We start from the raw sequence: 24,474 nt of genomic DNA, 5'->3' as shown, positions 1-24,474 counted from the left end.
CTGCTCAGTGTTCTCTCTCCTTTATTGTCAGGTTTACACCCGATTTCACTTCCTCTCGAGTGATCCGGGAGCTGAAGCTGGTGTCGTGCGGCGGCTCAGAATTTGTGTTTGTCCTCAATGCCTCGTTGCCCTATCACATGTTAGCCACATGTGCAGAGACCCTGCCCAGGCCCACCTGGGAGCTCCAGCTCTACATTATTGTGTCTATCGTTATGAGGTGGGTGTCGCCGCACAACGCAAGCAAAACATGCAGAACACGGTTCCATGTGACAATCAATTCATTACAAAAAACTGAGTAGCTGTAGAGTTGACTTCAGGGTTTTAACCTGAATTTCTGCAGTTAGGCCATCAAGATTATGTTACCCTTAATGTAACTTTGAATATTAATACCTCTTCTCCTGCTCATAACCAATGCTCTTCTTTCTTTATCACTGGGATTGCTCTTTTTGTTTTAAAACAGGATTAGATTTAAATAAAACTTTATTTGCTTGCCAGAAAAGTAACAGCAAAGACTGTATGCTCACTAAAGACAGATGAGGATGACGAAAGAGCAGAGAGGATCTGTGTGCACGCATTTCTGCTCTCAGCTATTCATGCAGCTCCACCTGCACACACCCACAGGGAACAGGGTGGTGTTCAAGGCTAACAGGTGCTCTTACCTGGAGACAGAGCTGCACTTTTATTAATGAGCCCGATGTTTGTTTAAAACACTGAAACAAAAAGTGTTGTTATAGCAGCAGCCTTGTCACGCTCACGCTGTAACCCTGCACTCAGGTTTAATGGTAGGATACTTAATCTAGTTCTGCAGATAGGTCACATGTTTGCATGGGATTGTTTATAAGCCTCAATTATGCTTGTATAGCAACGGCTTTGGAATACAGTTTAAACTAAGTTAGCAGAAAGCTTGATCTCAATCTGACAAACGGTTCATGTGTGCTGTTTGTTTGTGTTACAGTTCCATGTTTCTGATAGTGATCACCACGGCCTACCTGGAGGCTCAGAGCATATGGGAGCCCTTCAAGAGGCGCGTGTCCGTGGAATCCAACTCCACCTTGGAGACTGGGAGACCCTTCAATCTCAGGGACATTGTGCAAATTCACACTGATTCAAAGTAAGTGTAAATGCTCAGTGACAATCTGGGCAAAGCCCGATCACGTGGCACAAGCGGGTGTGTTCAAAGGTGCAAGCACATATTGGTAAAGAGAACTGATTTTTGAGATAAGAAAGAGGACGTAAAAGTGGTGCAGCAAATGCACATTAAAAATTAGCCTTTCAAATGTTTGTGTGCAGAACTTAGAACAATTTTTAAAGATAAAACAGGATCAGTGTCCAACCTCTAAACATCTGAATGTGAGGGTGAACGTAATATTATTATTATTATTATTATTATTAGTGTCGTTTTCACACCAAACTGAGTTTTTTTTGGCTCCTAGCCACCTAACCACAAAAAGAACTGGTGCACACTTACCTGCGTGACTCTCACCTGGACAAGTTAAGCCCGTCCAAGCGTCCGTAGCCAGCTTTTCAGTCCTTTTCAGCATGTTGAAGTCATTTATTAGGATGCTGTTCGCACATAGTTCGGATCTCACCAAACCTGGAAAACGACCGTCCATCACCTCCAGCTGTTCTTCCCCGGGAGCGTGAAGCGTGTGTGTGTGTGTGTGTGTGTGTGTGTGTGTGTGTGTATTGTAGACTAAGAGCTGCTTTCTTGTAGAGTTGGCAGCTGAAGTTAAAATACATTTTTTAACCACGACCTTGATGGGCACCCCAGCATTTCCCATTTGTTAACATCCTTAGCTCTACACATTCATGTGTCCATGTGAGCTCTCCTCATATAGGTATCATTGAAATTTATAGAATTCACAGATTAATAAATTCATGTTAATCCCACAGCTCTACGTGCACTGAGTAGTTACTCCAATGAGCATCATTTCTCTGTAATGTCATTTTTCATTCATTCAAAATTTAGACCTGCAGTCCAGATCTGGCCCTTATAATCAGGCACTCCTTAAACTCCAGGCTTCAGTCATTAAAATGTCCAAACATTTGAAGATTTTTGCTGTTTTTTAACTGGATTAATTGCCTCTGACACGCCAAGAAGATTGCTGATGGCCGTTTGCCTGTGGCTAACCGCTTCCTGCAGTTTTTACCATATCTGGCACTGAAACAGCTTATTGGCCGTTATCGCCGGCCATTCAGTCAATTTGAATTTTAATCGGAGGCGCACTGAGATGGAGCACAAAGCAAAACTTTATGGTTGCGGATCAACTTTTTTTATCTCGTGCTTGTTCTCAGTACAGCCAAGAATTCAAATCGAGACCAAATAGTTCTACATGCAAATCTTTTCACTCAGCAGCCATCTTTAAAGTGTTCTGGGAGCCTATTTGAGCATTTATTTCAAGAAATTATGAAATTATTTTAAATAATCTATAGACTCGGCAGTCAAACCTCCGAGAAGGTTTGATGATTTTGCCTCAAAATAAGATTTTGAAAAGCTCCTGTTAATGCTCAGTTAGTGCTCAGTGTGTCACTCAGAGGATGAGGTGCTTCTCCCCGCAGCGAGCAGGGGCTTCACAGATTTGAACCGCCGTGTTTGACGCTCTTTATCACCGCTCAGAGACAGTTTAAATGTTAAAACTATAAATGTGCATGTACAGAGTTACTGACAGACTTCTTTGTGAACACTCATCTATAGCGACCCACCACAAAACTCCAGAGGTTTATACGCATCCACCAACGGGTCAGCTCGGGGAGGCCGACAGAACAGCAGCCGTCCCTCGCCGGACTCCGACGGCCAGGGTAACAGGTCCAGGATCAGCTTCACCCGCCCACCTATGCAACCTCCTTCCTCCCAGCTCACCAAAGGAAGTTCAGCCTCTGGCAACGAAGGCCCTCCAGCTCCCTGCCAGGTAACCAACCGCAAAGGTCGCAGCACCAAACAGCCTGACCTCCAGAGTCCAAGCTTAGGCGGCCCGTCGCTGCCTCACAGAGGCATCTGCCCCGACGACGAGTTCGCCAACCTCATTGGAGCCATGGACAACGACCTCGACCGTCCAGAGCCGCTCAGTCCCGAAACTCTTCAGGAGCAGAGTTCTCAGTCCATACCAAGCAAAGGTACAGACACAACTTTTAATGAGAGGAGAAATTCTCTGTGGTCGTTCACAGCGTTTTACAGTGTGTGCTGATATCGTTTGTAGTGTTGGAATCCAAAGGGAAGCTGCGCGCTAAAGCAAAAGCCCAGAGAAAGAAGGAAGAGAAGGAGAAAAAGTCAACTGTAAAGACTCAGGGAGACGAGCTCAAAGATCTCGCCGACAACGACGACAGCTCCTCCACGACTACAGAGACCTCCAATCCAGATGTGGAGACAAGTATTAAAGAGGTAAAAAAATGTTAAAAAGTACGTGCCAGCACATGGTCTCTGTTTGTTGTTTGCTAAAAATATGCATCACTTTTTCCAGGAACCAGTAAAAAAGAAAGGCAGGACAATAACCCCGGAAATGGCAAAAGAAGAAACATCAAATTTTCTGATAAAACCCAAAACGAAGAAACAAGTAACCACAAAGAAGGAGAACCAAGCAGAAAAATCCAGGTTTGAGTCCTTTTTTTTTTTTTTCTTTTCTTTTCATCTTAAAGTGACTAAAATAACACAGTGGACTCATTTATGACCTCACGTTTTCCACAGAAGGCTTTTCTTAATGTTCTATTTGCGTCTGATATCTGACCAAAAACATCAGTGACACATAGAAATGCTCAGTGTGACTCCACGCAGTCACCTACAAGTTAAACTACAAGCCACTGCTTCCGCTTTGTTCTCTTCCTGAACAAATCGTTCGTGTTCTCAGTTCTCTCGAGCTGCCCTACGTAACACCGCTGGAGACCAAGCAGCGGAAGAACTTCCCCTCCAAATCTCTCCATCCTCTCACCAGCATCACAAAGACGAGACCTCTACAGAAACCTAGATGTAAGTTTTGTATACAATAACTTTATTTAATTATGCCATCCAGAATTTGACCTTCATACTGTGAATATTTTCAGTATTACAGGCCTTCGAAGTACATAAGGGGTTTCTCCTTGTTTTTACTGCCATTTTTGAGGCTTCATAAATACAGCAGATATTCACCTGAAATTTCCAGAGCTGAAAAACACATTTAAAGACGGCTCAGTCCTTTAACTTTTAGTGGGTGTAGCACCTGATTATCTATCTATCTGAGGTCTAAAGCCAAGATATAATCATGTTTTTGTTCTTTATGGGGGTTTTTTTTTTCTTTGAGCGTCACTATGATGGGCTCATACTTTGAATAAAAAGCAGCAGTTTAATGTCTGTGATGTAGAGGAGCAGAATCAGAAAGCATTAGTACCCTCATCTGTTTCTGAAAATTCACTGCGGGGTCATATTTTCATGTGGGCTGGGTGGCTGCTCAAAACAACTTACAGGATATTAAACGTCTCCTTTATACCTTTATACAAACATAGATTTCATGTGTCTGTCTTCGAAATTACGAGGAAGTAAAAATAACACGAATAATCAGTGCCAAAGTTCAGTCATATTATAAAGGTAAAACTTTGCATGGTGTCATGTAACATGCTGAAAAAAAATCTGCCGATTCCTAGAGTCAGATCCACTAAGGCCAGCAGGCAGCTAAGAGGCAATTTCCACAGAATGACCTTGGTTGTTTTGGCGTGTTTTTCACAGTAGACGGAAAGCTGGAGGACGGGCGGCCTTCCTTTTTCCCCAAAGCGTCAGAGCTGGGACACAGCAGCAGCTCTGAAGGAGAGAAGGAGTGCGCTTCACCCGAGTGGGACGTCCCTCTTTCCAAAAACAGCATCCGTAAGTCCAGACCCAATCGGTGGCGTCAGCTCGCGTTCAGACCGGTCTTCGACGAGTCTAACGAGCTGCTTTACTCCCGTCTCCTTTTGCAGCAGCTGACAGTCTTCAGCAGATCTCCCTGCAGACGATAAATGCAGATCCTTTCCTGAAGCGATCGGCCACAGCTGGGACCTGCTCCCCTCCACCCACCTCCCCCAGCTTACTGTCTCGAGGAACCTACAGCAGTGTGGTCAGCAGCAACAGGTGATTCACATGCAGGACAGTCAGTCGTTTAGGACTCTTGTTAACAGTGAGAGGCGCCAAGGCCATAGACAGGACATGTTTTATCTTGATTTGTCAGAATAAAGCATGCTGCAATTCTAACAAGAGAGTACTGAACACATGCTGTTTTAGTAACGTGCTGTATATTCACAGTGAGATAAACCAGAAGAAAGCCCCAGGAAATAAACTGCCTGCAGCCCTCCCGCAGCCGGGCAAAAACGGGAACCTCACCTTTGCTGACGCTGTAACTAAAGGTTATGACAAAAGCCCAGGTGAATATGGAGCGCTGAATCAATCCTTTGTTAGTGGGAACATTTTTCCCACTGTGCTTTGTTTACGGGATGTTTTCTGCCTCCCTCAGGTGGCTCTGGCGCAGGTAAAACTGACAGCCAAGGCAAGAGTCTGGAGCACATGAGATCCTTTGAAAGCGACAGCTCAGACAGGTAACAGGAAGGAAAGTGTGCACCAGCACAAATATCTCATTTTAGAGGCAGTTTACTGCAAATTGAGCTGAAATTAGTGTTGAAATAAGCATGAGGTGATATTCTGCTCTGCCACAGGAGTGTTCATTTATTTGGAATGACAGAGCAGATATAATGAGGATGGTATTGGCGCAGGTGAATGGCTCAAAGCTGTGAACAGGTGCCAAGGCTTCGGTTCTGTCCTGAAACTCGTCACAGAGTTCTCTCCACAAATGTTTGGATTGGATTGAAAGGAAGTGGCTGTGTCCTTGTTTGTAGATCAGCACACTGCTGCACAAATTTCCACTCTCTTGCGATCGTGGCCTGACAGTAATGTGCAGCACTCTGGATCCCAGGGCCAGCTCTATTAACCGAGCGTTCCTTTTTATCTTAAAGCTCTGGACTGTGGAGTCCAATCGACACGACCAGCAGTCCAAACTACCAGTCGGCCAACTCTTTCTCCGCTTTTGGCTCCAACAACCACTTCAACCTGACGGGAGGTAAGCAGACGGACGCAGAGCATCGTGTTCAGATTGTTCACAGCCTTCCAGCTAAAATGTGTGTGGTGTCTGTTGTTTTTAGTGTTCAGTGGAATGAGTCTCCAAAAGCCATCTGAGCCTCAGCAGAGCTGGCCAGAGTTCACTACCGCCGTCCCCTCCTCCATCTGGGACATCCCGAGCCCCACTGATCCCCTGCACTCCTGGACCAGCTCCCCCAGCTCTACGCCCACCTCAACCACAGTGAGATCTTTTCTGTGACATGATGCAGCTCGCAGATACTCCGACTTCCTGTTCATGATTTTATTACATTTTTTTCCCCTTAGTCACTCCTGGGAAACGGCCGCAACCCGTGGTCTACACCCACACCCTTCGGCAGCTCCATTTGGTCAACGAGTGCAGAGCCAGCTTTAAACCCTTTCCCTCCAACCACCACCTCGACACCTCTGACGGATCTCGTCAGCAGCTCCGCCCCATCGCCACCGCCAGCCGTGGTGGCTTCCACCGAGATGAGTCGGACCTACAACCCCTGGAGCATGTGGGGCCCCACCGTGAGCAGGCGCAGCTCTGAGCCGTGGCCCAGCTCCTCCAACAACACCAACTAAGAAGGCCACTCCGTAGCACTTAAGTTCTCTGTACTCATAAAGCAAATTCTCATGTAATCAGATTCCCGACATGAAGCAGCCTGGAGCGATCGCCAGCCTGGCGCTGCGTATAGGTCTCTGCAGCTTTTTATTCCCGAGGGGTGGGGGTGGGGAGGGATGCTCACTTTTATTTGAATTTCTTTTAACAGGTTTCCCTAAAGTTAAGAGGCTGATAGCACGGCGAAGGCTGCGTTTGTCCTTTAAAAGTGACACTTGGAGCAAAATCTCTAAAGTTCAGTATTAATGTTGGAACAGACGTCTATTTGAAGCCATAAGTCCCGCTTTCACCATCACTTGGATTCCTATTGGTGGCTTTGAGGTCTGTCATTGCACCAGGCTTTTATTTGGCTGCAGGGATCTTGAATAAATCCAGAGTTGTTCTTCATGAAACAGCCCCCAAAAAAGCTTCAAGAAAATTCATGTCCCCCCTACTTTTTTTCTTCTTCAAAGCCTTCTGTGGGAATAAATTGGTCAAGTGATCAAAAAAATATTTAAGTTTGAGGTTTGTATTGTACATCACCTCGATTTGTCAGCAAAATTAAATAAAGGATTTCAGCAGAAACGCTCATGTTTCAGGTTTTTTATTCCATTGAAACATTTCAAGCTTTGCATGATTCAAAATGATCCTTCTTTATATGACACTGGGCCTCATTGCAGCCCCTCAGTGCATTCTGTGTCTAAAGCCAGCCTTTATGACCCAAGACGTGGAAAAACCTCAGAATGAAAGATGAGCCGTCTGAAGCTTCGGGTATGTACACTGACCTCATTACACAGAGCATCCACGACTGGACATGGAACAGCAGAGAGGTTTAGGTTGTTGTGCGCTTCACCTGAAAGCCTGAGCCCTAAATGTTTACCCAAAACTACTATTTGAAGAAAACAGATCAAATATCCACGGTAACAATGCTGGTTCTGTTCCTCAAACATAAATATGTGTATATGACACGATATCCCATTATCCTAAAAAACAAAGTAAAAAGTCGATTGACAAAGTTATGATAGAAAACATTTTTAGTTAAGAATATTATATATATTACTGGCACACAGTAACATACAGCCAATGAAACCCTCCAAAGGGTATTTTTAAAGTTAACGTAACCCGTGTTTAGTGGAGCATCCTCATCTTAAGTCTCAGATTGTAATTTTTAATGTAAGAGATTTTACGTTAGTGCTGTTACATTGCATGTTACTGATGCTAAAAGTTTATTGGAAAAAGAATAAAATTTTAATCAGTATGATTTGGTGTGTTTGTGAGATGAGTACAAAGTTTCAAGCTTTGTTACCCTCAATGTTCGATCTGTTTTCTGATTATTAATCGTAGAAAAACTTTACCAAGTGCATTCTTTGTAAAATTTCACTCATCCTTTAGCTGTGAATCCTCCTGAGTCCAAATAATTTTCTGATATAGCTTTTATTTTTAGATTGTGACACTTGGAGTGGGTCTAAAATTGATTTGGTTGCAGTTTAAATGTCCTTAGCTCTGATGTACTCTTGAGGGATTTTAACTCAGAAAACAATCACAATAGCCTATAACAGTAAAAGGTTGCATTGCTTTATTAAATAAAGCATTCCAAAAAATCCAGCTTATTGTGATTGGTCAGGTGGGAAAATTTAGTAACCATCTTCCCTGACATCATCTGTGGCTATAAAATGATGTCAGTCAAAGGTCAAAGGGCACTTAGTGATGCAGCAGTTACAGTGGGGCAAAAAAGTATTTAGTCAGCCACCGATTGTGCAAGTTCCCCCACCTAAAATGATGACAGAGGTCAGTAATTTGCACCAGAGGTACACTTCAACTGTGAGAGACAGAATGTGGAGAAAAAAAAAAAAAAAAAAAAAAAAAAATCCATGAATCCACATGGTAGGATTTGTAAAGAATTTATTCGTAAATCAGGGTGGAAAATAAGTATTTGGTCAATAACAAAAATACAACTCAATACTTTGTAACATAACCTTTGTTGGCAATAACAGAGGTCAAACGTTTACTATAGGTCTTTACCAGGTTTGCACACACAGTAGCTGGTATTTTGGCCCATTCCTCCATGCAGATCTTCTCGAGAGCAGTGATGTTTTGGGGCTGTCGCCGAGCAACACGGACTTTCAACTCCCGCCACAGATTTTCTATGGGGTTGAGGTCTGGAGACTGGCTAGGCCACTCCAGGACTTTCAAATGCTTCTTACGGAGCCACTCCTTTGTTGCCCGGGCGGTGTGTTTTGGATCATTGTCATGTTGGAAGACCCAGCCTCGTTTCATCTTCAAAGTTCTCACTGATGGAAGGAGGTTTTGGCTCAAAATCTCACGATACATGGCCCCATTCATTCTGTCCTTAACACGGATCAGTCGTCATGTCCCCTTGGCAGAAAAACAGCCCCATAGCATGATGTTTCCACCCCCATGCTTCACAGTAGGTATGGTGTTCTTGGGATGCAACTCAGTATTCTTCTTCCTCCAAACACGACGAGTTGAGTTTATACCAAAAAGTTCTACTTTGGTTTCATCTGACCACATGACATTCTCCCAATCCTCTGCTGTATCATCCATGTGCTCTCTGGCAAACTTCAGACGGGCCTGGACATGCACTGGCTTCAGCAGCGGAACACGTCTGGCACTGCGGGATTTGATTCCCTGCCGTTGTAGTGTGTTACTGATGGTGGCCTTTGTTACTGTGGTCCCAGCTCTCTGCAGGTCATTCACCAGGTCCCCCCGTGTGGTTCTGGGATCTTTGCTCACCGTTCTCATGATCATTTTGACCCCACGGGATGAGATCTTGCGTGGAGCCCCAGATCGAGGGAGATTATCAGTGGTCTTGTATGTCTTCCATTCTCTGATGATTGCTCCCACAGTTGATTTTTTCACACCAAGCTGCTTGCCTATTGTAGATTCACTCTTCCCAGTCTGGTGCAGGTCTACAATACTTTTCCTGGTGTCCTTCGAAAGCTCTTTGGTCTTGGCCATGGCGGAGTTTGGAGTCTGACTGTTTGAGGCTGTGGACAGGTGTCTTTTATACAGATGATGAGTTCAAACAGGTGCCATTCATACAGGTAATGAGTGGGGGACAGAAAAGCTTCTTACAGAAGACGTTACAGGTCTGTGAGAGCCAGAGATTTTCCTTGTTTGAGGTGACCAAATACTTATTTTCCACCCTGATTTACGAATAAATTCTTTACAAATCCTACCATGTGGATTCATGGATTTATTTTTTACATTCTGTCTCTCACAGTTGGAGTGTACCTCTGGTGCAAATTACTGACCTCTGTCATCATTTTAAGTGGGGGAACTTGCACAATCGGTGGCTGACTAAATACTTTTTTGCCCCACTGTAAATGAAGGAAGTCCAGACTTTACTTCTTGCGGGGCTGTCTGAGGGACTCCTTCAGAAGCTCACTGAACTTGGCTGTGTCACATTTAGTCAACACAAACACGCTGTGGCTCTTCTTCAGCTGATTTGTGCGATCCAGCGCCAACATGCCTCGAGCAATGGAGCCCTGGAGCTCCACGCGGACGGGACACTCGATGCTCTCCGTCACCACGCTGCGGTCGATGCAGGCCGCCATCGCGTAGGAATCATAGGAGACAAAGCCCGGCCCAAAGTACACGTCTCTCTTGGTAATCATGGCCTCTCTGGAATAAGCCCAGCATTTAGACGTTATCATCCTCATGAAGCGTGCAGCTGGAGCGTCCTGATTGACGAGCTCCTCAAGGAACTCCTGCACAAATCAGGAATTTCAGTTTAAAGTGACCCACACAGCAGGGCCATGCACTTCTCTAAGCGTGGAGGTCTTACCCACGTCAGTGCGTTTCTGCACGCATATTCCCACGATGCCAGGTAGGTAGGACAGAGGAACTCCTCAAGAACAATATAGGCCGACTCTGGATCCATGGCGAAGTTAAACTCTGCACACAGAGTCACGTTTCCTTTTCCTAAAAAGGCAGAAGCAACATTATTCACTCCTGAACGCCTCATGCTCGAACACTGGTCACCACGAGGTCGTTTTACCTTCCATGTTGCCGCCCATGATGTACAGGTCCCTGAGCTTTTGGGGAAAATGGGGGTCAAGTCTGACCGCCAGCGCCAGATTAGTGAGCGGGCCAAGAGCCACCAAGGAGACCTGTGGAGGACATGTTTTCTTCCATTAGTGTTTTCTCAAAGGGAATTGTTGAGATCTGTGCCTAACTGAGCAAAGAATCATGCTCTTTGGGAAACGCATCACAATTTAGGATCAAATTGTAACTAAACGAAGGAGTTTTTGAACCTGGTTCTGGTTTTCCGACACCAGTCTTATCATTGCGCTAACTGCATGCTCCTTTTGGATTTTCTCCTCCCAACGAGGATCTTTCTCCTTTATCGCATCTCCGAGTCCATCACTTCCAAAGTGGTCAGTGGGTGAGTTTCCCGCTCCAACCAGAGGGCCAGCAGAACCTCGAAACACTGGAATCTACAGGAGGAAGTTCAGATTAGTGCAGCTTTCCTTACAGATTAACACCTGAGTTCTGCCGACACAACACTGCAGTGTAAACCCTGCTGGTCAGGCTCAGCAAGACTTGTCACAAAATACCAAAGATTACAATATATTAAACTCCGCCAAGGAGGTTACTTTAATGCTGCCATTTGTGTTTATGTGAGCAGAAATTCACTAGTCCAGGAACCTTTCTCCTAATCTGGTTAAACTAACATTTTATGAACATGTATGACAGGAAGTCTGTTACTGACCCTCAAAGGCAGACAAATCCCATCTGTTTAAACAACCAATGGATGATTTACAAAGGTATAAAAAAAAATCCTTAAAGGGACCTCAGAGAGGGGAGTTAAGAAACAGATCATTGTTTCTAAACATAACATCTGTGTGTGTGTGTGATGCTGTTTTTATTTAATAATTGATATTTGAATAGCTGGAGGTCTGTGCTCTTCTAATTTCGACAATACCCTAATTGTTGTAACTAATGAGTCTGTGTGTAACAACTTAAAGTCAGACTGTTTCTACAGCACATTTAAACACACGCGAACCGAAGTGCTGCACAGCAGGTGAAACATTCAGTAAACAATTCATATAAAATGAATAATTTAAGAACATTACATCTATATTATAATACACAAATCTGCATTTTCTCAGATTGTGATTGTTCAGACAGCTTCAGTAAACGTACCCCGTTACACTCACAGACTGAGAGCACCCTCAAAACGTTCTGACACACGTTGTCGACCGCCGTGTTCCCAAATACGCAGGTGACGCCCAGGATGTGGATGTTAGGCGCCGCCAACGCCATCATTATCGCCTGAGCATCGTCTATGCCGCAATCGGTGTCGATGATCATTAGCTTCTTTTCCATGGTCTCCTGTAAGATTACAAACAACACAATACATTAACAGTAAAACAGTAAAATATGATGAGCTCCTAACAGGCGGACATATGCACCACCTGGTTTTTCATTAGAGAGGAGTTTTTCCCTGCTCTGCCTATCAAATATCTCCAGGATCCTGATTCTCAGCTCACACACTAGATCCTGCTCAGTATTCAGAGCTGTCTGAAGGAGCTTTGTCATCATTACCTGTATCTGCTGAGAGAAACTCCTCAAGTGGACTTCTGTACCTTTGGAGCCTGCCTCAGTTCTTGTTGCCTCACACCTGGCTGTGGCAGTACAGGTAGGTGGAGACACTCATACAGATTAACTTCTCCTCAGTGACCCTTTGGACACTGAGGTTACTCTTTCTGGCAACAGACAGTTTTCTGTTGTTGTTTTTTGACATTTTAATCTTCAAGTCTTCAATCAAAGATTAAACAGCAGTTTAATATTCCTCACCATGACCTCTGAGGAGTGTTAATCCTGTTATCAGGTTTGATTTACCCCTCAGCCCTTTTTCTTTTCTGTGTTTGTTAAAACAAGAAATGCCAGGGAAATGCTCTATTAGCAATGAAAATCCTACAGATAATACTAGAGTCAGTGGTGTCATTTTAGTTCAGAAAGGTACTGAAAGGCGCATTTAAAATCTTTTTACAGGAAAAAAAAGTTTTGACACCAATATCACATCAATCATATTTGTTACTTGTTACGAAGAGCAAAATATCCCACACAAATCTGACTAAACTGGGAGCTGCTTCCACGAAAGAGAGCCCTGAAAACTGAAGGCTTTTCAGAATGTTTTTAAAACAACCTAATAATAATGAACTCAATTACTTCTGGGCTGAATTAATAAAGTATTTAAGTAAGTAAGTTTGTGAGGTTTGCTCATAGGGGGTCATCTTGATTGTTAGCTCTTTGCCTTACAATGAAAAGCATCTTGATGCAACTGTTGATCTGATTTGGCGTTATGTAAATAAAAAGAAGTGTTATTGGTTATTCAAATAATATTATCAACTGAAATGTGTTAAATAAATTCTAGTATTGGAACTGAAAAAAAAAACCCATATCTTAACCATGAACAAATATTTAAAACAGAAGTTGACCCAAAGTTCTTTAAAACCCGGTTTCTAAAAAAAATTAAATGAAATGAGATTTTTTTAAAAAACAAAAAAACGTTTCAAAATACATGACAAGCTGAAAGGGTTGTTTTGTTGTGTTAACTAATTATTATGGAAAGTTACTATCGCTGTGATTTAGTGACCATTGTAACATGTTCAAGCACACTGCTCTGTATAAACTGCTTTTATAACTTTGAAGTATCCGTATCGGTAAGACTGGCCCTGTATTTTACTTGTTATCATATAGCACACCACCAGGGACAGGAGAAGTCATGCTGCTAGTAATTCGGCTAAGCTAAGCTAATAGCAATTAGGTTAGCTTCCTAAACAAACAATGAGTGAATATTATGCGTATAATTTGCAGATGATTCAGCAAAGAGTGTGTTTCTGATAAAGGACGTGAAGGTTACAATGTGAAATGAGCCGTTAAACAAAAGCATGTAAGCATGTAATGCACAGATTAACCTGCTGAAAAAAACCACTGTAAGTAGTAACAGGAACCGGAAGTGATCCAATAGCAAGCCACGACCGCGAGAGGACGTGCAAAGATCAAAGTTAAGGTTTTCTTATAGTTTTTAGAGTCAGGTCACCTGTTAGAAGAAAGAAATCACAGTATGTCCACTACAAAAACGGCCAATCTGTATTTATAGAGTGATCGTGCGGTTTAAACTGCAAGTAATGTAATTATGTTTTCGCTTTTAAAGGTTTAAGTCGGATCTCCAATGAACAGACTCACCTTAGGTCTGCGTGCGTGAGCTTCAAAGAGCCACCGCGGGCGCTCGAGCAATTCGTGAGCCGCAGTGGGACACATTTCCGGTCTCTCTCTTATAGCCGTCTCCCCTCTGTCACACTGTCTTGTCTCAATCTCTTCCATTTTACTTTCCTCAGTCTTTCTTACTGGTACGAGTACAGGGCGTGGCACTGGTAACCTTTAAACGTTTAAAATAATGCCTTGAAATAATGCAGAAAAATATTAACCGTTATGTTATTATTTATGCTGTTATTATTAACATTTTTGTAGCTATACTGTTAAAAGTGACATACACTTTTAACAGTATAGCTATGATCAGCAGCTATGCACTCTGTGTTTGTGTGCATTGTGGTACAGGGGTCGTCCTCTGGACCACAGGGCGATGTATAAAGATGCTTGGGACAGCGTCTGCCTTCAGTCTCAACTTTCCCTTTTTAGTACAAACTGATCTGCCTCAAAATGTGCCTACAGACTAACTTCATTATATTTATTTCCATATACACAGAAACTAACTCTACAGTAGATAGTTTCATTTACAGGATATGCAGCTCTACATGTCATTACATGTCTATAGGTTTATAAAAGTTTATGTTACATTAGTAACTGATGATTCTTTGCTAAATATCAGCAGGCAGTTTCCCATTCAAGCCTACTGCATGTCTGCATTTAACTTGTTCTCGGCAAAACCAATGGAGGTATTGAGATTCTCAACTCCTGGGTTTTTGGAAAATGTTTTAAGTATATGCCTTTCTGTGTGGAGTTTGCATGTTCTCTCCGTGTTTGCGTGGGTTCTCTCCGGGTACTCCGGCTTCCTCCCACAGTCCAAAGACATAACTCTAAATTAGCCCTGTGACAAACTGGCGACCTGTCCAGGGTGTACCCTGCCTCTCGCCCTATGACAACTGGGATAGGCTCCAGTCCCCCACCCTGAAAAGGGATAAGCGGAGGAGAATGGATGGGTGGATGGAAAAACAATGTTAACTTGTTACAATGGCGTTAAAGCCATAGTAACAACTGTTAACGCCATGGGTAACGGTGACCGTTTACTCACCGCATACATATATATTAATGAAACTACATATAAGATAACTTTTTTTTTTTAATTAATGCATTTAGAGATTAATAATTACCACAAATAATAAATGTATCGACGGATGTGTCTCTGAGTCTACAAATTTAAATTGCCCGGTAAGCACTTTCAGGAACTATCTGAATGTATCACGTGACGCTGACGAGACTCGTCCATTCAAGTGCTCTACTGTGATTGGTTTAAACTGAGAAATAATTTTACTGAGACGGGAAGAGGAGGCGCCAAGCTGGACACGTCCAAATATGTAGTAAATTTAATGCAGTGCAATAACATACACATGTGTGCGATGAAAAGTGTTTTTGCTCATTTAAACTTTCTGTTTTTGTTTTTTTAACAATCTTATAAGAATTTAACAACGTTGATATTTCCCTTCCTCCCGGTTGCTCAGAATGGTATAGTCCGATGGACCTGCTCAGGAAGAGGCTGCGGGTCAGGAGGACGACGTTTGTTGCTTATTTTTCGGCTATTTTCCACATTTTTCGCGCTAATGTGTGCGGCGATTTGGTAGTTTGCTCTCAGCTTTATCTTTTTCCGCCTCCCCGCCAAGGGTGGTCATTACTGAAGATTTTATGAGTCTATCTGTGATGCTGAAAATGACGGCTGGGCGTGTTTACGTCCGCTAACCAAATTGGATGTTTGTGGGTGATCGCAGCAGCTTTACAGGTGAACCGTTAGTTAATGTTTAGGTGGATATCAAGAGCCATGCTGTCTGTTTCTATGATAGGTGACTCATTGTAGGCTAAAGGCTAAGAGGAACAGCGCTTGTTTGTCTCTCCGTGAGCCTGACAAGTGACACTCGGGGTTGTGGCTTTGGAATATATTATGTTCATAGTTTCAGGTGTTTTCGTTAACGTGGACCAACACTGGGTTTGCCAGGGGGACGATTTAAAGACTGTATATAAATGAAGGAGCTAGCTTGCTTTACAATTGTATAAGACCCTCTGCCTATTAACACCCCACTTTGTCTATAAAATTTCTTTTTTGATATCTGCTTCATGTTTGTCCACCATCCCTTCCAATGAAGATCTGAGCATCTTCAGCTCTACCTCCTGTCTCCAAACCATACATGAAAGCAGGTCTCATTACCATCTTGTAAACCTTCCCTCTCACTCTTGCTGCTCTCCTGTCTTCACCTCTCTCGTCCGTGGTCGAGAGAGTTAGTTACCCCAGTTATTTAAACCGATCTATCTTCGTTACCTGTGCTCCATCCGTCTCTCTTTCATCCACAAACATGTATTCAGGCTTGCTTTTACGGATCTCCATTCATCCTCTCTCCAGTATATACTTCCACCTCTGCTGCCACTTCACAAACGCATGGCACAACATATAAGAGCCACCTCCACGTGACAAGACTCAGCAGTCCATCTGCATCTAAAGGACAAAGGACACTCTTTCGAAAATGCCAGTGTTCACATTTTGGACAGAGAGGACAGATGGTTTGAAAGAGTAAAAGAAGCCATTTATGTCCACTGTGAGCGACCATCTTTGAACAGAGGCGGTGGCTTACAACACCAACTGTCTGCCATCTATAATCCAGTTTTGAGATCCCTTCCCAGACGCCTTAACGCCCACTCACATCCTGGGCCATATGACCTCAGGAAATCACATGATAGGGTGGGGCTAGGTTTCACAATGAGCTCACCCGAAACCTTGGCTGATTATGACCTACACCCGTTTTCACACCTTGGCTCATGTGATTGGGTAGAGGATCATTAGGGGGTCCTTTTGTCCCTCTTGGGGGGATACTCCCACAGGGTTTAAATCTGGGACTCTCCACCATTTGACCCTAGAACTGAAGAAGCTTCTCGGATGAGAGATGAAACGTCTTCAAGCAACTTAAAGAAGTCCAGACGCTTTTCTTTTCTTTCCTTAGACTTCCACCTCTGCAGACTCCACTTGCTCACTACGGATCAGTGTCATCTGCAAACTCCTGCCTGACCTCATCCATCAGCCTCTCCATCACCACTGCAAAAAATGTAATCTCACCCCCAACTTGAACCCATCTGTCACTCCTAACACACATCTCCCCACTGTCTCGCTGTCCTCATACATGTCCTGCACGACCTTAACATACTTTTCTGCCACTCCTGACTTCCTCATGCAGTTCCTCTTTTGGCGCCTTATAATATCCTTTCTCTGATCCACGCAGAGACCGTCAATCTCCTTCTGACCTTTTCTGTACTCCCCCTTCAACACTCCCTAAGCACACATTACATCTGTAGAGCTCTTTCTCAGCATGAAGGCATACTGCTGCTACTTAACCTAGCTTCAACAACTCTTTCCCACAGCTTTGTGGTGTGGAGCTCTGCACATCACCCTTGTTCTTGAAAATCAGTACCAGTGCACTTCTTCTCCATTCCTCAGGCATCCCCTCACTCTGTAGGACTTAATTACATAATTATTAAGCAATCTTGTTGAAAAGTCCACTGGCAATTTTTGATAATGATGGATTTTGCTAGTTATGGTAACTGTTAGACTAAGAAAGTTGGTTCATGTGTTTCAGGAGCTTTTTGGTTCTGCATTCTCTCCAATGTATGATCCAAATACATTTGAAGGCAGGTGATTGGATGCAAATTCCTTTCACAGAAGCAAAAATATTAAACATCACGTGCAACAAAAAGGCAAAAATAAAGTAGAATAGTTTGGTAAAATAAAATACAGTAATGGAAGACAAGCTCAGTGTGGTAAAAATTACAAAGAAGAAGGAGGGGGAGAACAAATACACAGAAAGAGCTTGGTGAATAAAAATCTGTTGTGATATGTAACATGTAAGATTCCCCTGTGTCTGTGTTTGTGGCAGCAGAGCTGAGCTATCCTGATGTAATACAGATGTTTCTGTGTCAGATAAAACTATTAGCTGACTGATTTCTCCTATCTGAGTGCACAGTGTGAGGTCTCTATCTCTGCACTTTCATCTTCTTCTCATATATTTTGAATAACCTCCTTTTTTCCCTGCAGAGGTCACTTCTCCATCATCGCGTTCGGCCTCGTCCGGTTCTGTTGCCAGTCAGCTCAGCGGCCGCTCGATGCCTAACACCTCAGAGGGTCAGGGAACAAACCTGTCTGGGTCTGCGGAGCCATCAGGGCTGCAGCGGACCGCAGACAGGGAGGAGGAGCACAGCCTGATTCGGTCCCTGGCCCGGGATGCCGCGAGGGTGAGGCGGGCTTCTAGTGCTGAGCTCCACCTGCCGTGGACCTGCCCGGTCACGCACTCCCGTGAGAAGTTCTACACAGTCTGCTCTGATTATGCCCTCTTAAACCAGGCTGCCTCCGTGTACTGCCCCCCAAACGCAGGCAGGGACGCGCTCTCGAAGAAGCAGGATGACGGATCCCCACGTGTAAAGCCCAAACCCTCCACAGAGCTCAGTGCCGCACACACTGGAGGTTCCCATGGGGGGGCAGGCGAGGACTGTGACATGGAGGACGTGTCCAAGCCTATTTTGGCCTGGGAGATTGACACAGCAGACTTCAACACTGCATATACAAGGAAAATAAGAGCAAGTAAGAAAGGTCTGGAAGTGAATTTAATCAGTTTGGTTTACATGATGTCACACTTTGATGTTTTTTGAAACACTTTTTCAGGCAATGGTAAGAAATGCGGCGCTAAGAAGATGAAGTCATCCGACAGACCCAGCAGGAACCTGCAAGATGTCCCTCCTCACGCCTCACTGGAGGAGATCAAACAGAGGAAAGTGCTCGACCTCAGAAGATGGTAATGTTATATTTAGCCTCCATTTTCATTTCCTCCATGTTCGTGCAGTGACTTTTACAGAAAGGAAAGCAGAGACCACCCCCTCCATCTCCCTGTACACACAAACAAAAAACATCTCTCTTTACTATTTACTCACTATTTAACAAGATAAACTGGATCAGACTAAAACATACCATTCATGCTGTTTATCTGCACTCTACATGGACATCTTCACATTTTTGTATCTACTATCTGTTTAGAAAAAGAACCAATAAAACACTATGAAAACACCTCAGTATACATGAAACTGTTTTATTGGAAAGTTGTGCCTAAAATATCAAAAGTAAAAATAATCACTCTACAGAATAATGTTCTCTCTCTGTGTTAAATTGTGTATTATTTATATTACCTTAAACATATAACTGCTGTCTATGTTTAAGGTTGAGGGCATTTTAAATAGTTATTCTGTTTAATGTTTAATGTCCAGCATCACATGTTTGCGATGATCTCTAAAAAAAAGTTAATGAGCTGATAAATACAGGTCTACAAAAGTATATTAAAATATTAATCACAAAAAAAATAATCTGAATTAAAAGTAATGAGTGTTGTGTGACGTGGTTAATGGTCAATGTCTATCAGGGGATTAAAATATGGATGGAAAATGTTGGTGGAGTGTTGGCAAAACAGCTGGTTAATCCTATTACATTTAGAGATTTTTATAGATGCTATTCTGAAAGTGCTGCTGAGCCTGCACCTGCTCAGCTTGCCTGTTTTATTAGACCAGACATGGTCAGCGCCACTGTCCATTATGTCCATTATGGTTATAGCTTCCCTTGCTAATGTACTAAAGGAGTTATTAACATCCTTTTCAAACTTCATCTTCTCTACATCACACATGTCGGCTGAGGTGATTCGCCGACGGTAAATCACTGAAGCTCTTTTACTTGCTACTCCACCACTAAGCTGTGTTTCCACACAAAGGGTCAATCATAATTGATATCAGAGCAGTGAAAGCAGAGCCGGGGTTGCTTCACTTGCATTCTTGTTTCCTATTAGACCAGACCAGAGGTTTGTCCAAAATGTGCATATGCAAACCATCAGAAAAAAGCTGCTGGCCTCTAAGCTCCGGTCAGTGTTACTGGGAGACGGACACGACTATATAACAGAGGGAGCTACGGTCTCCAATGTGCATGAAATAAGCGCAGCTTTAGCGACGACTGCTGACTGTGGCCACAAGATGGCAGTCATGTAGAGGATGGATGGAAACATGCCAGGAGCTTTTTGATTGTCTGAGATAAAAGGGGAGAGATTGATTTGACTCTCTGCACTCTCCATTTTCACTGCAGAGCTTTAGAGACAGCTCAATGCCCTTTTTTGTCCCCTGGGGTCAGGATTTACTAAAGAAGGGCAGTAAAGTTCAGAAACCAAAGAGCGGGGACACGGTCAGCGCATTTGTGTTTATTTGAATGAGTTTTTCTTTCACAGCACAGACAACGGCTGTCTCGTTTTGTTGTCGCTGTGGCTGTGACAGCTGCATCTAGAAGTGTTCATTTATCTGAAATTGTAATTGCGCAGGCGGATGACTGAAAGCTGTGAGGGCAGTGCCAAATGTTTGCCTCTGTCCTCCGGGTTTTTTCTGGAGTAAGACTCTGCCATTCTGCTGAATGGTTGCACATTGATTTAAGGCAGTGAATATTTGTTACCTTCCTACTGTAGTCCAGCTTTTCCTGTTATTTCTGGCAATTTTGATAAACCAATATGAATACTTGAAGAAATTAAACCCCACATAAAAAAGTATTTTCATTGCAACCCAGGTGATTCTCCACAAGCTCTTGTCTTCTTTCGGAGAGGACCCGTTACCTTAACAGAAGTCTGTCTTTTGTGTTATAATCCATTTTTCTGCAGGTACTGCATCAGTCGGCCACAGTATAAGACGTCTTGTGGGATCTCCTCGCTGGTTTCCTGCTGGAACTTCCTGTACAGCACACTTGGCGCAGGAAAGTGAGCAGCCTGCATCTTATCTCATATAAAAAAAATCAGCTTATGAAGTGTGGGCAATGAATAAAAGGTGTAAATGTTTGTTTGCATTGCCAGTCTGCCACCCATCTCTCAGGAGGAAGCTCTGCATATTCTGGGGTTTCAGCCGCCGTTTGAAGAAATCAAGTTTGGTCCCTTCACCGGCAACGCTACACTGATGCGGTACACAAACCTCCCGTCTTTTACTTTAAAAAAAAAAATCGAAAGAGTGCGCAGGTCTGCAGTCAGTGCGTTTTCTTCACAGGTGGTTCAGACAAATCAACGACAACTTCCGAGTGCGAGGTTGCTCCTATATTCTGTACAAACCACACGGAAAGCACAAGACAGCAGGAGAAACAGGCGAGTCAGCTGATCCACTCAGCGCTGTTATTCTTACAGATGTGCAGCATGAGTGATTAAACTCGTTCTTCTTTTCAGCTGAAGGAGCTCTGATGAAACTGACACAAGGCCTGAAGGACGAGTCCATGGCCTACATTTACCACTGTCAGAACCACTACTTTTGCCCCGTGGGGTTCGAAGCCACGCCGCTCAAAGCAGCAAAGGCGTACAGGTAACGCCACGTCACAGCAGTTAGAACTGCTCATTTAGATCAGTGCTCGCTAAAAGCTGTGTTTTGAGATTTTTCTGCTAGCCCCTGCACAAAATATAATGAATGAGGTTTCGGTTTACTGCATTGATCCACATTAAAGGCTCATTTTATTTTATGTAGATATTTACTTGATGATGCTCGTTCATTTTATTTTCCTTTTTTTTCCTTTTTAATTTAGCTTATTTCTTTTCGTGTAGAGTTGTTTTGTTTTGTCATATTTCTTTGTTGCATTGTTTGCTGTAAGTTTACGTTTGTTAGAGATTTTATTTAATCTTTCGGCTGCGTGAAAAAGACGTTTTAATGGGACTCTTTGCAGTCCTGAGGACAAAGTCTTGACTTGAATTAGAGGGTAAGTAACAGGAAACTGTTTATTCTTAGAGGTGCTCAGGAAGTGTGAACACCTCTTTAAAAGCAGAGGCTTCGGCACATTCAGGTGTGTGCTAAGTCTTCCCAGGAGTGGACATCCCAGCATATTCACTCCATGCTCAAACCCTGCAGTGCTCAGAGAAACTCCATAACTCTACAGGCCACAATAAGCATGTTAAAGGTTAAATCCATGAAAGCACACTTTAAAAAACTTAATTTACCTAATTTTATGACCCTCTGAGGAACAGCTGATTTTTTTATTATGTCCTGAGATGTAAAATCTTATGGACTTAAACAAGAGACTTTACATTCTTAATGTCACCATATGAAAATATTAACAAATTAGTTGACTAGTTTTTAGTAACAGATGTTGTCCTGTTTTCTGTGAAGGGGTGCTCTTCCCACTAACGAAATGGAATACTGGATCTTAATCGGGGAACCCAGCAGAAAACATCCGGCTATTCATTGTAAAAAGTATGTTTCTGTTCAGTTTTTACTCCATTTCCACGTCTGCTGCTGTTAAGCAGTTTAACGGGAAGTCCTCTCTGCAGGTGGCTGGATATCGTGACTGACCTCAACACCCAAAATCCAGAATACCTGGACATTCGCCACACAGAGAGGGGGATTCAGCGCCGCAAAACCAAAAAGGTTCCAATTCTCAGACCAGCTGTTTAAATGTTTGTGTGTCTGAGATGGTGAATAACTAAAAGGCTTCTTCATTCTCAGGTAGGTGGAAACCTGCACTGCATCATGGCCTTCCAGAGGGTCAACTGGCAGAAGCTTGGCCCCTGGGCGCTGAATTTGGAAAACCTGCGGCACGACTTTCACCAATCTGCCACGGAAAGGGCCCACGCGAGCGACGACAGCGAAGAGAGGACGTCAGCCAAGCGGATGGCCCAGCTGGGACGCTCGCACAGCATGGGAAGCCAGAAAGACACCAGCTGGAAACGCCTGTCCAACAGCACGGAGTACAGACAGCGCAGCTCGCCCGACAGCGACCTCGAAGAAGACATCACAGACTGAAAGGTTCTTAGGGATGAGCAGGATGAGGACTGAGTATCTAAACAGTAGTGAAGTTATGAAGTTAAAGAATAGGTCTGGAGTTTTCTGCAGTTTACTGTTAATAAACGGCATGAAAACACCAAAATGCACTGTTAGTGAAGCGTTAGGACTCTTTAAATGTCCAAAAACAGCTCAGATACGTAGTTTCATTTTTTAAAATCATCTCCTAAAATGGCTCGATGCCTCCATTTCTTCTGCTTAGCCAAAGTCGGGTCACTTCTAGGCTCAGCAGGTTATGCCAGATATCCTTTTTCCCAGTGACCTTTCCCGTTCCCCCTGCAGCATCCCAAGGTGTTCCCAGTCAAAATGAGATATGGGTCTGCTAGGGGGTCTCCTCCCAGTTAAAAACCTATAGAGGGAAGTGACCAGGAAGCAGTTTTTATTGAATTTATTGACAGTAGAAGCTTTACAGAAATCACAAGAGTCCTTTTTGAATATTTAAGACTACCACATGTTCAGCTCATTTTAGTGCTTTGAAGCAGATATTCTCTTTAGGGTGTTTTCACTTCTTGTTCCTGAGGGTGTCTCCCGTGGCCATATCCTTTTTCTTTGCTCACTTTGTCCTTTAGCAGTGAAGACAAGCAATATGGAGACAGCTGCTTCGCAATCATTACAGAGGCAGTTCCATGACTGATCCACATGAAATCTCTGGCCCATGTAGCATTGCGTGCAGCTTTCAGGTCAGCAGTAACTTGAAATGGTTTTCCAGCCTTGTGTTTTCAGTCTGAAGCAGTAAACCGACAAACTAACGAAGTAAACTTTGAGGCCATCAGTCGTCTGCGTCCTTCTAACCGGGGCGACATTGAACCAGTTACAGTCATTTCCTCTGGAAAAAGGTTGAGTGTTGGGGCCAAAATGCCCAACCTTTAAAAATTCAGCAATAATTCTCAAATACATGTTTCCCATGTAAATCGTCCCGACTTTCTCTTTGTAACACTACGGCAAGTTTGGTTCTTCGGTCTGTGGAAATGTGGATGGGCAGCAGCAGAATTTCTTCAGTAGTTCTGTGTTGTTGTGTCGAGACGCAGCAGAAGAACTGAAATTAATAAACTCATTTGTAGCCGCCTGTTGCGAAAAGCTCAAATATTTGACCAATCAGAAAATGTGCAACACTTCTGCAGAATATCCCAGCAGAACGTTTTCTTCTAATAGAAACAGGGAGGATGCTTTGGTTTGCTGTAATCATTCCCGCAAGAGATTTGGCCGCAGATCATAAATGAATAAATCTATAAATAATAAATAAAAGCTAATAGGAGCTTTGAGAAGTCGGACCCACTCAAAGCAAACCTCACAGCGTTGCCGCTCATCACAAACACGTTTCTGCAGGTTTAATCTGAGCTGCACCGACACATCCACTGTACATTCTTTCAGACGCAGCTCATCGTACAGGTACAGGAGGTGGGCTCGTTTCTCACCTGGCGTTCAGCGGCTCGTCCAGTTAAAGTATCGTGAAAGCCGCTGGCGTTGTGTTGTGTTTCGTGAAATCTCCGGGGGGACGGTAGACAATCCTGGTGTTTAAACTTCGGACACTCAGAGTGACACTCATGGTTTATTTCAGACACGAGCAGTTCCTTTACATGTTTCTTTGCACCTTTTGTGGGTCCGTTTGTCTCTGACCCACACACACAGTCATTGTGTACCTAAGTGGGTTTGATGTAGTGGTTTATTTATTGACTTATTTTACAATAAAATGGGATTTTTAAGAATTCCTGCAGCATTCGTATTTTTTTGTTTAACA

At 43.4% G+C, this 24,474-nt stretch overlaps 3 protein-coding genes across 3 annotated transcripts in view; 2 read left to right on the top strand and 1 right to left on the bottom strand.

Annotated features, from left to right (window-relative positions):
* The window catches only part of tmem131 (transmembrane protein 131), a 41,860-nt gene extending 34,607 nt beyond the window's left edge, over positions 1-7,253 (top strand). The window contains exons 29-41 of the mRNA XM_084920976.1: positions 32-217; positions 956-1,111; positions 2,696-3,114; positions 3,198-3,379; positions 3,459-3,589; positions 3,843-3,961; positions 4,694-4,828; positions 4,921-5,071; positions 5,243-5,361; positions 5,451-5,532; positions 5,947-6,050; positions 6,133-6,290; positions 6,374-7,253. Coding sequence (XP_084777102.1) covers positions 32-217; positions 956-1,111; positions 2,696-3,114; positions 3,198-3,379; positions 3,459-3,589; positions 3,843-3,961; positions 4,694-4,828; positions 4,921-5,071; positions 5,243-5,361; positions 5,451-5,532; positions 5,947-6,050; positions 6,133-6,290; positions 6,374-6,652 — 2,221 coding nt within the window. The 3' untranslated portion in view covers positions 6,653-7,253. The remainder of the gene's footprint in view (positions 1-31; positions 218-955; positions 1,112-2,695; positions 3,115-3,197; positions 3,380-3,458; positions 3,590-3,842; positions 3,962-4,693; positions 4,829-4,920; positions 5,072-5,242; positions 5,362-5,450; positions 5,533-5,946; positions 6,051-6,132; positions 6,291-6,373) is intronic.
* Positions 7,254-8,576: 1,323 nt separating this feature from the next.
* LOC146361751 (inosine-uridine preferring nucleoside hydrolase) lies at positions 8,577-14,024 on the bottom strand. The gene is made up of 6 exons (XM_084922588.1): positions 13,887-14,024; positions 11,838-12,026; positions 10,946-11,128; positions 10,690-10,801; positions 10,477-10,613; positions 8,577-10,399 (listed from the first exon to the last, which is right to left on the bottom strand). Exons 1-6 carry the CDS (start codon positions 14,022-14,024, stop codon positions 10,034-10,036), a joined length of 1,125 nt encoding a protein of 374 aa, XP_084778714.1. The 3' UTR covers positions 8,577-10,033.
* A 1,267-nt stretch (positions 14,025-15,291) lies between these two features.
* Positions 15,292-24,442, top strand: LOC146361750 (basic immunoglobulin-like variable motif-containing protein). Its single transcript, XM_084921866.1, has 10 exons — positions 15,292-15,654; positions 17,950-18,492; positions 18,574-18,703; positions 20,588-20,683; positions 20,777-20,881; positions 20,964-21,058; positions 21,137-21,269; positions 22,065-22,148; positions 22,226-22,322; positions 22,401-24,442. The coding sequence occupies exons 1-10, from the start codon at positions 15,624-15,626 to the stop codon at positions 22,695-22,697; spliced, it is 1,611 nt and encodes a 536-aa protein (XP_084777992.1). The 5' UTR covers positions 15,292-15,623; the 3' UTR covers positions 22,698-24,442.
* Positions 24,443-24,474: the final 32 nt, after the last annotated feature.

Source organism: Perissodus microlepis, chromosome 23, assembly GCF_051167445.1.
Source record: "Perissodus microlepis isolate ML-2025 ecotype Zambia chromosome 23, ASM5116744v1, whole genome shotgun sequence".
Lineage (NCBI taxonomy): Eukaryota > Metazoa > Chordata > Actinopteri > Cichliformes > Cichlidae > Perissodus > Perissodus microlepis.
Note: the sequence above shows the minus strand (reverse complement) of the source record. Positions and strands in the feature narration are given on the sequence as shown.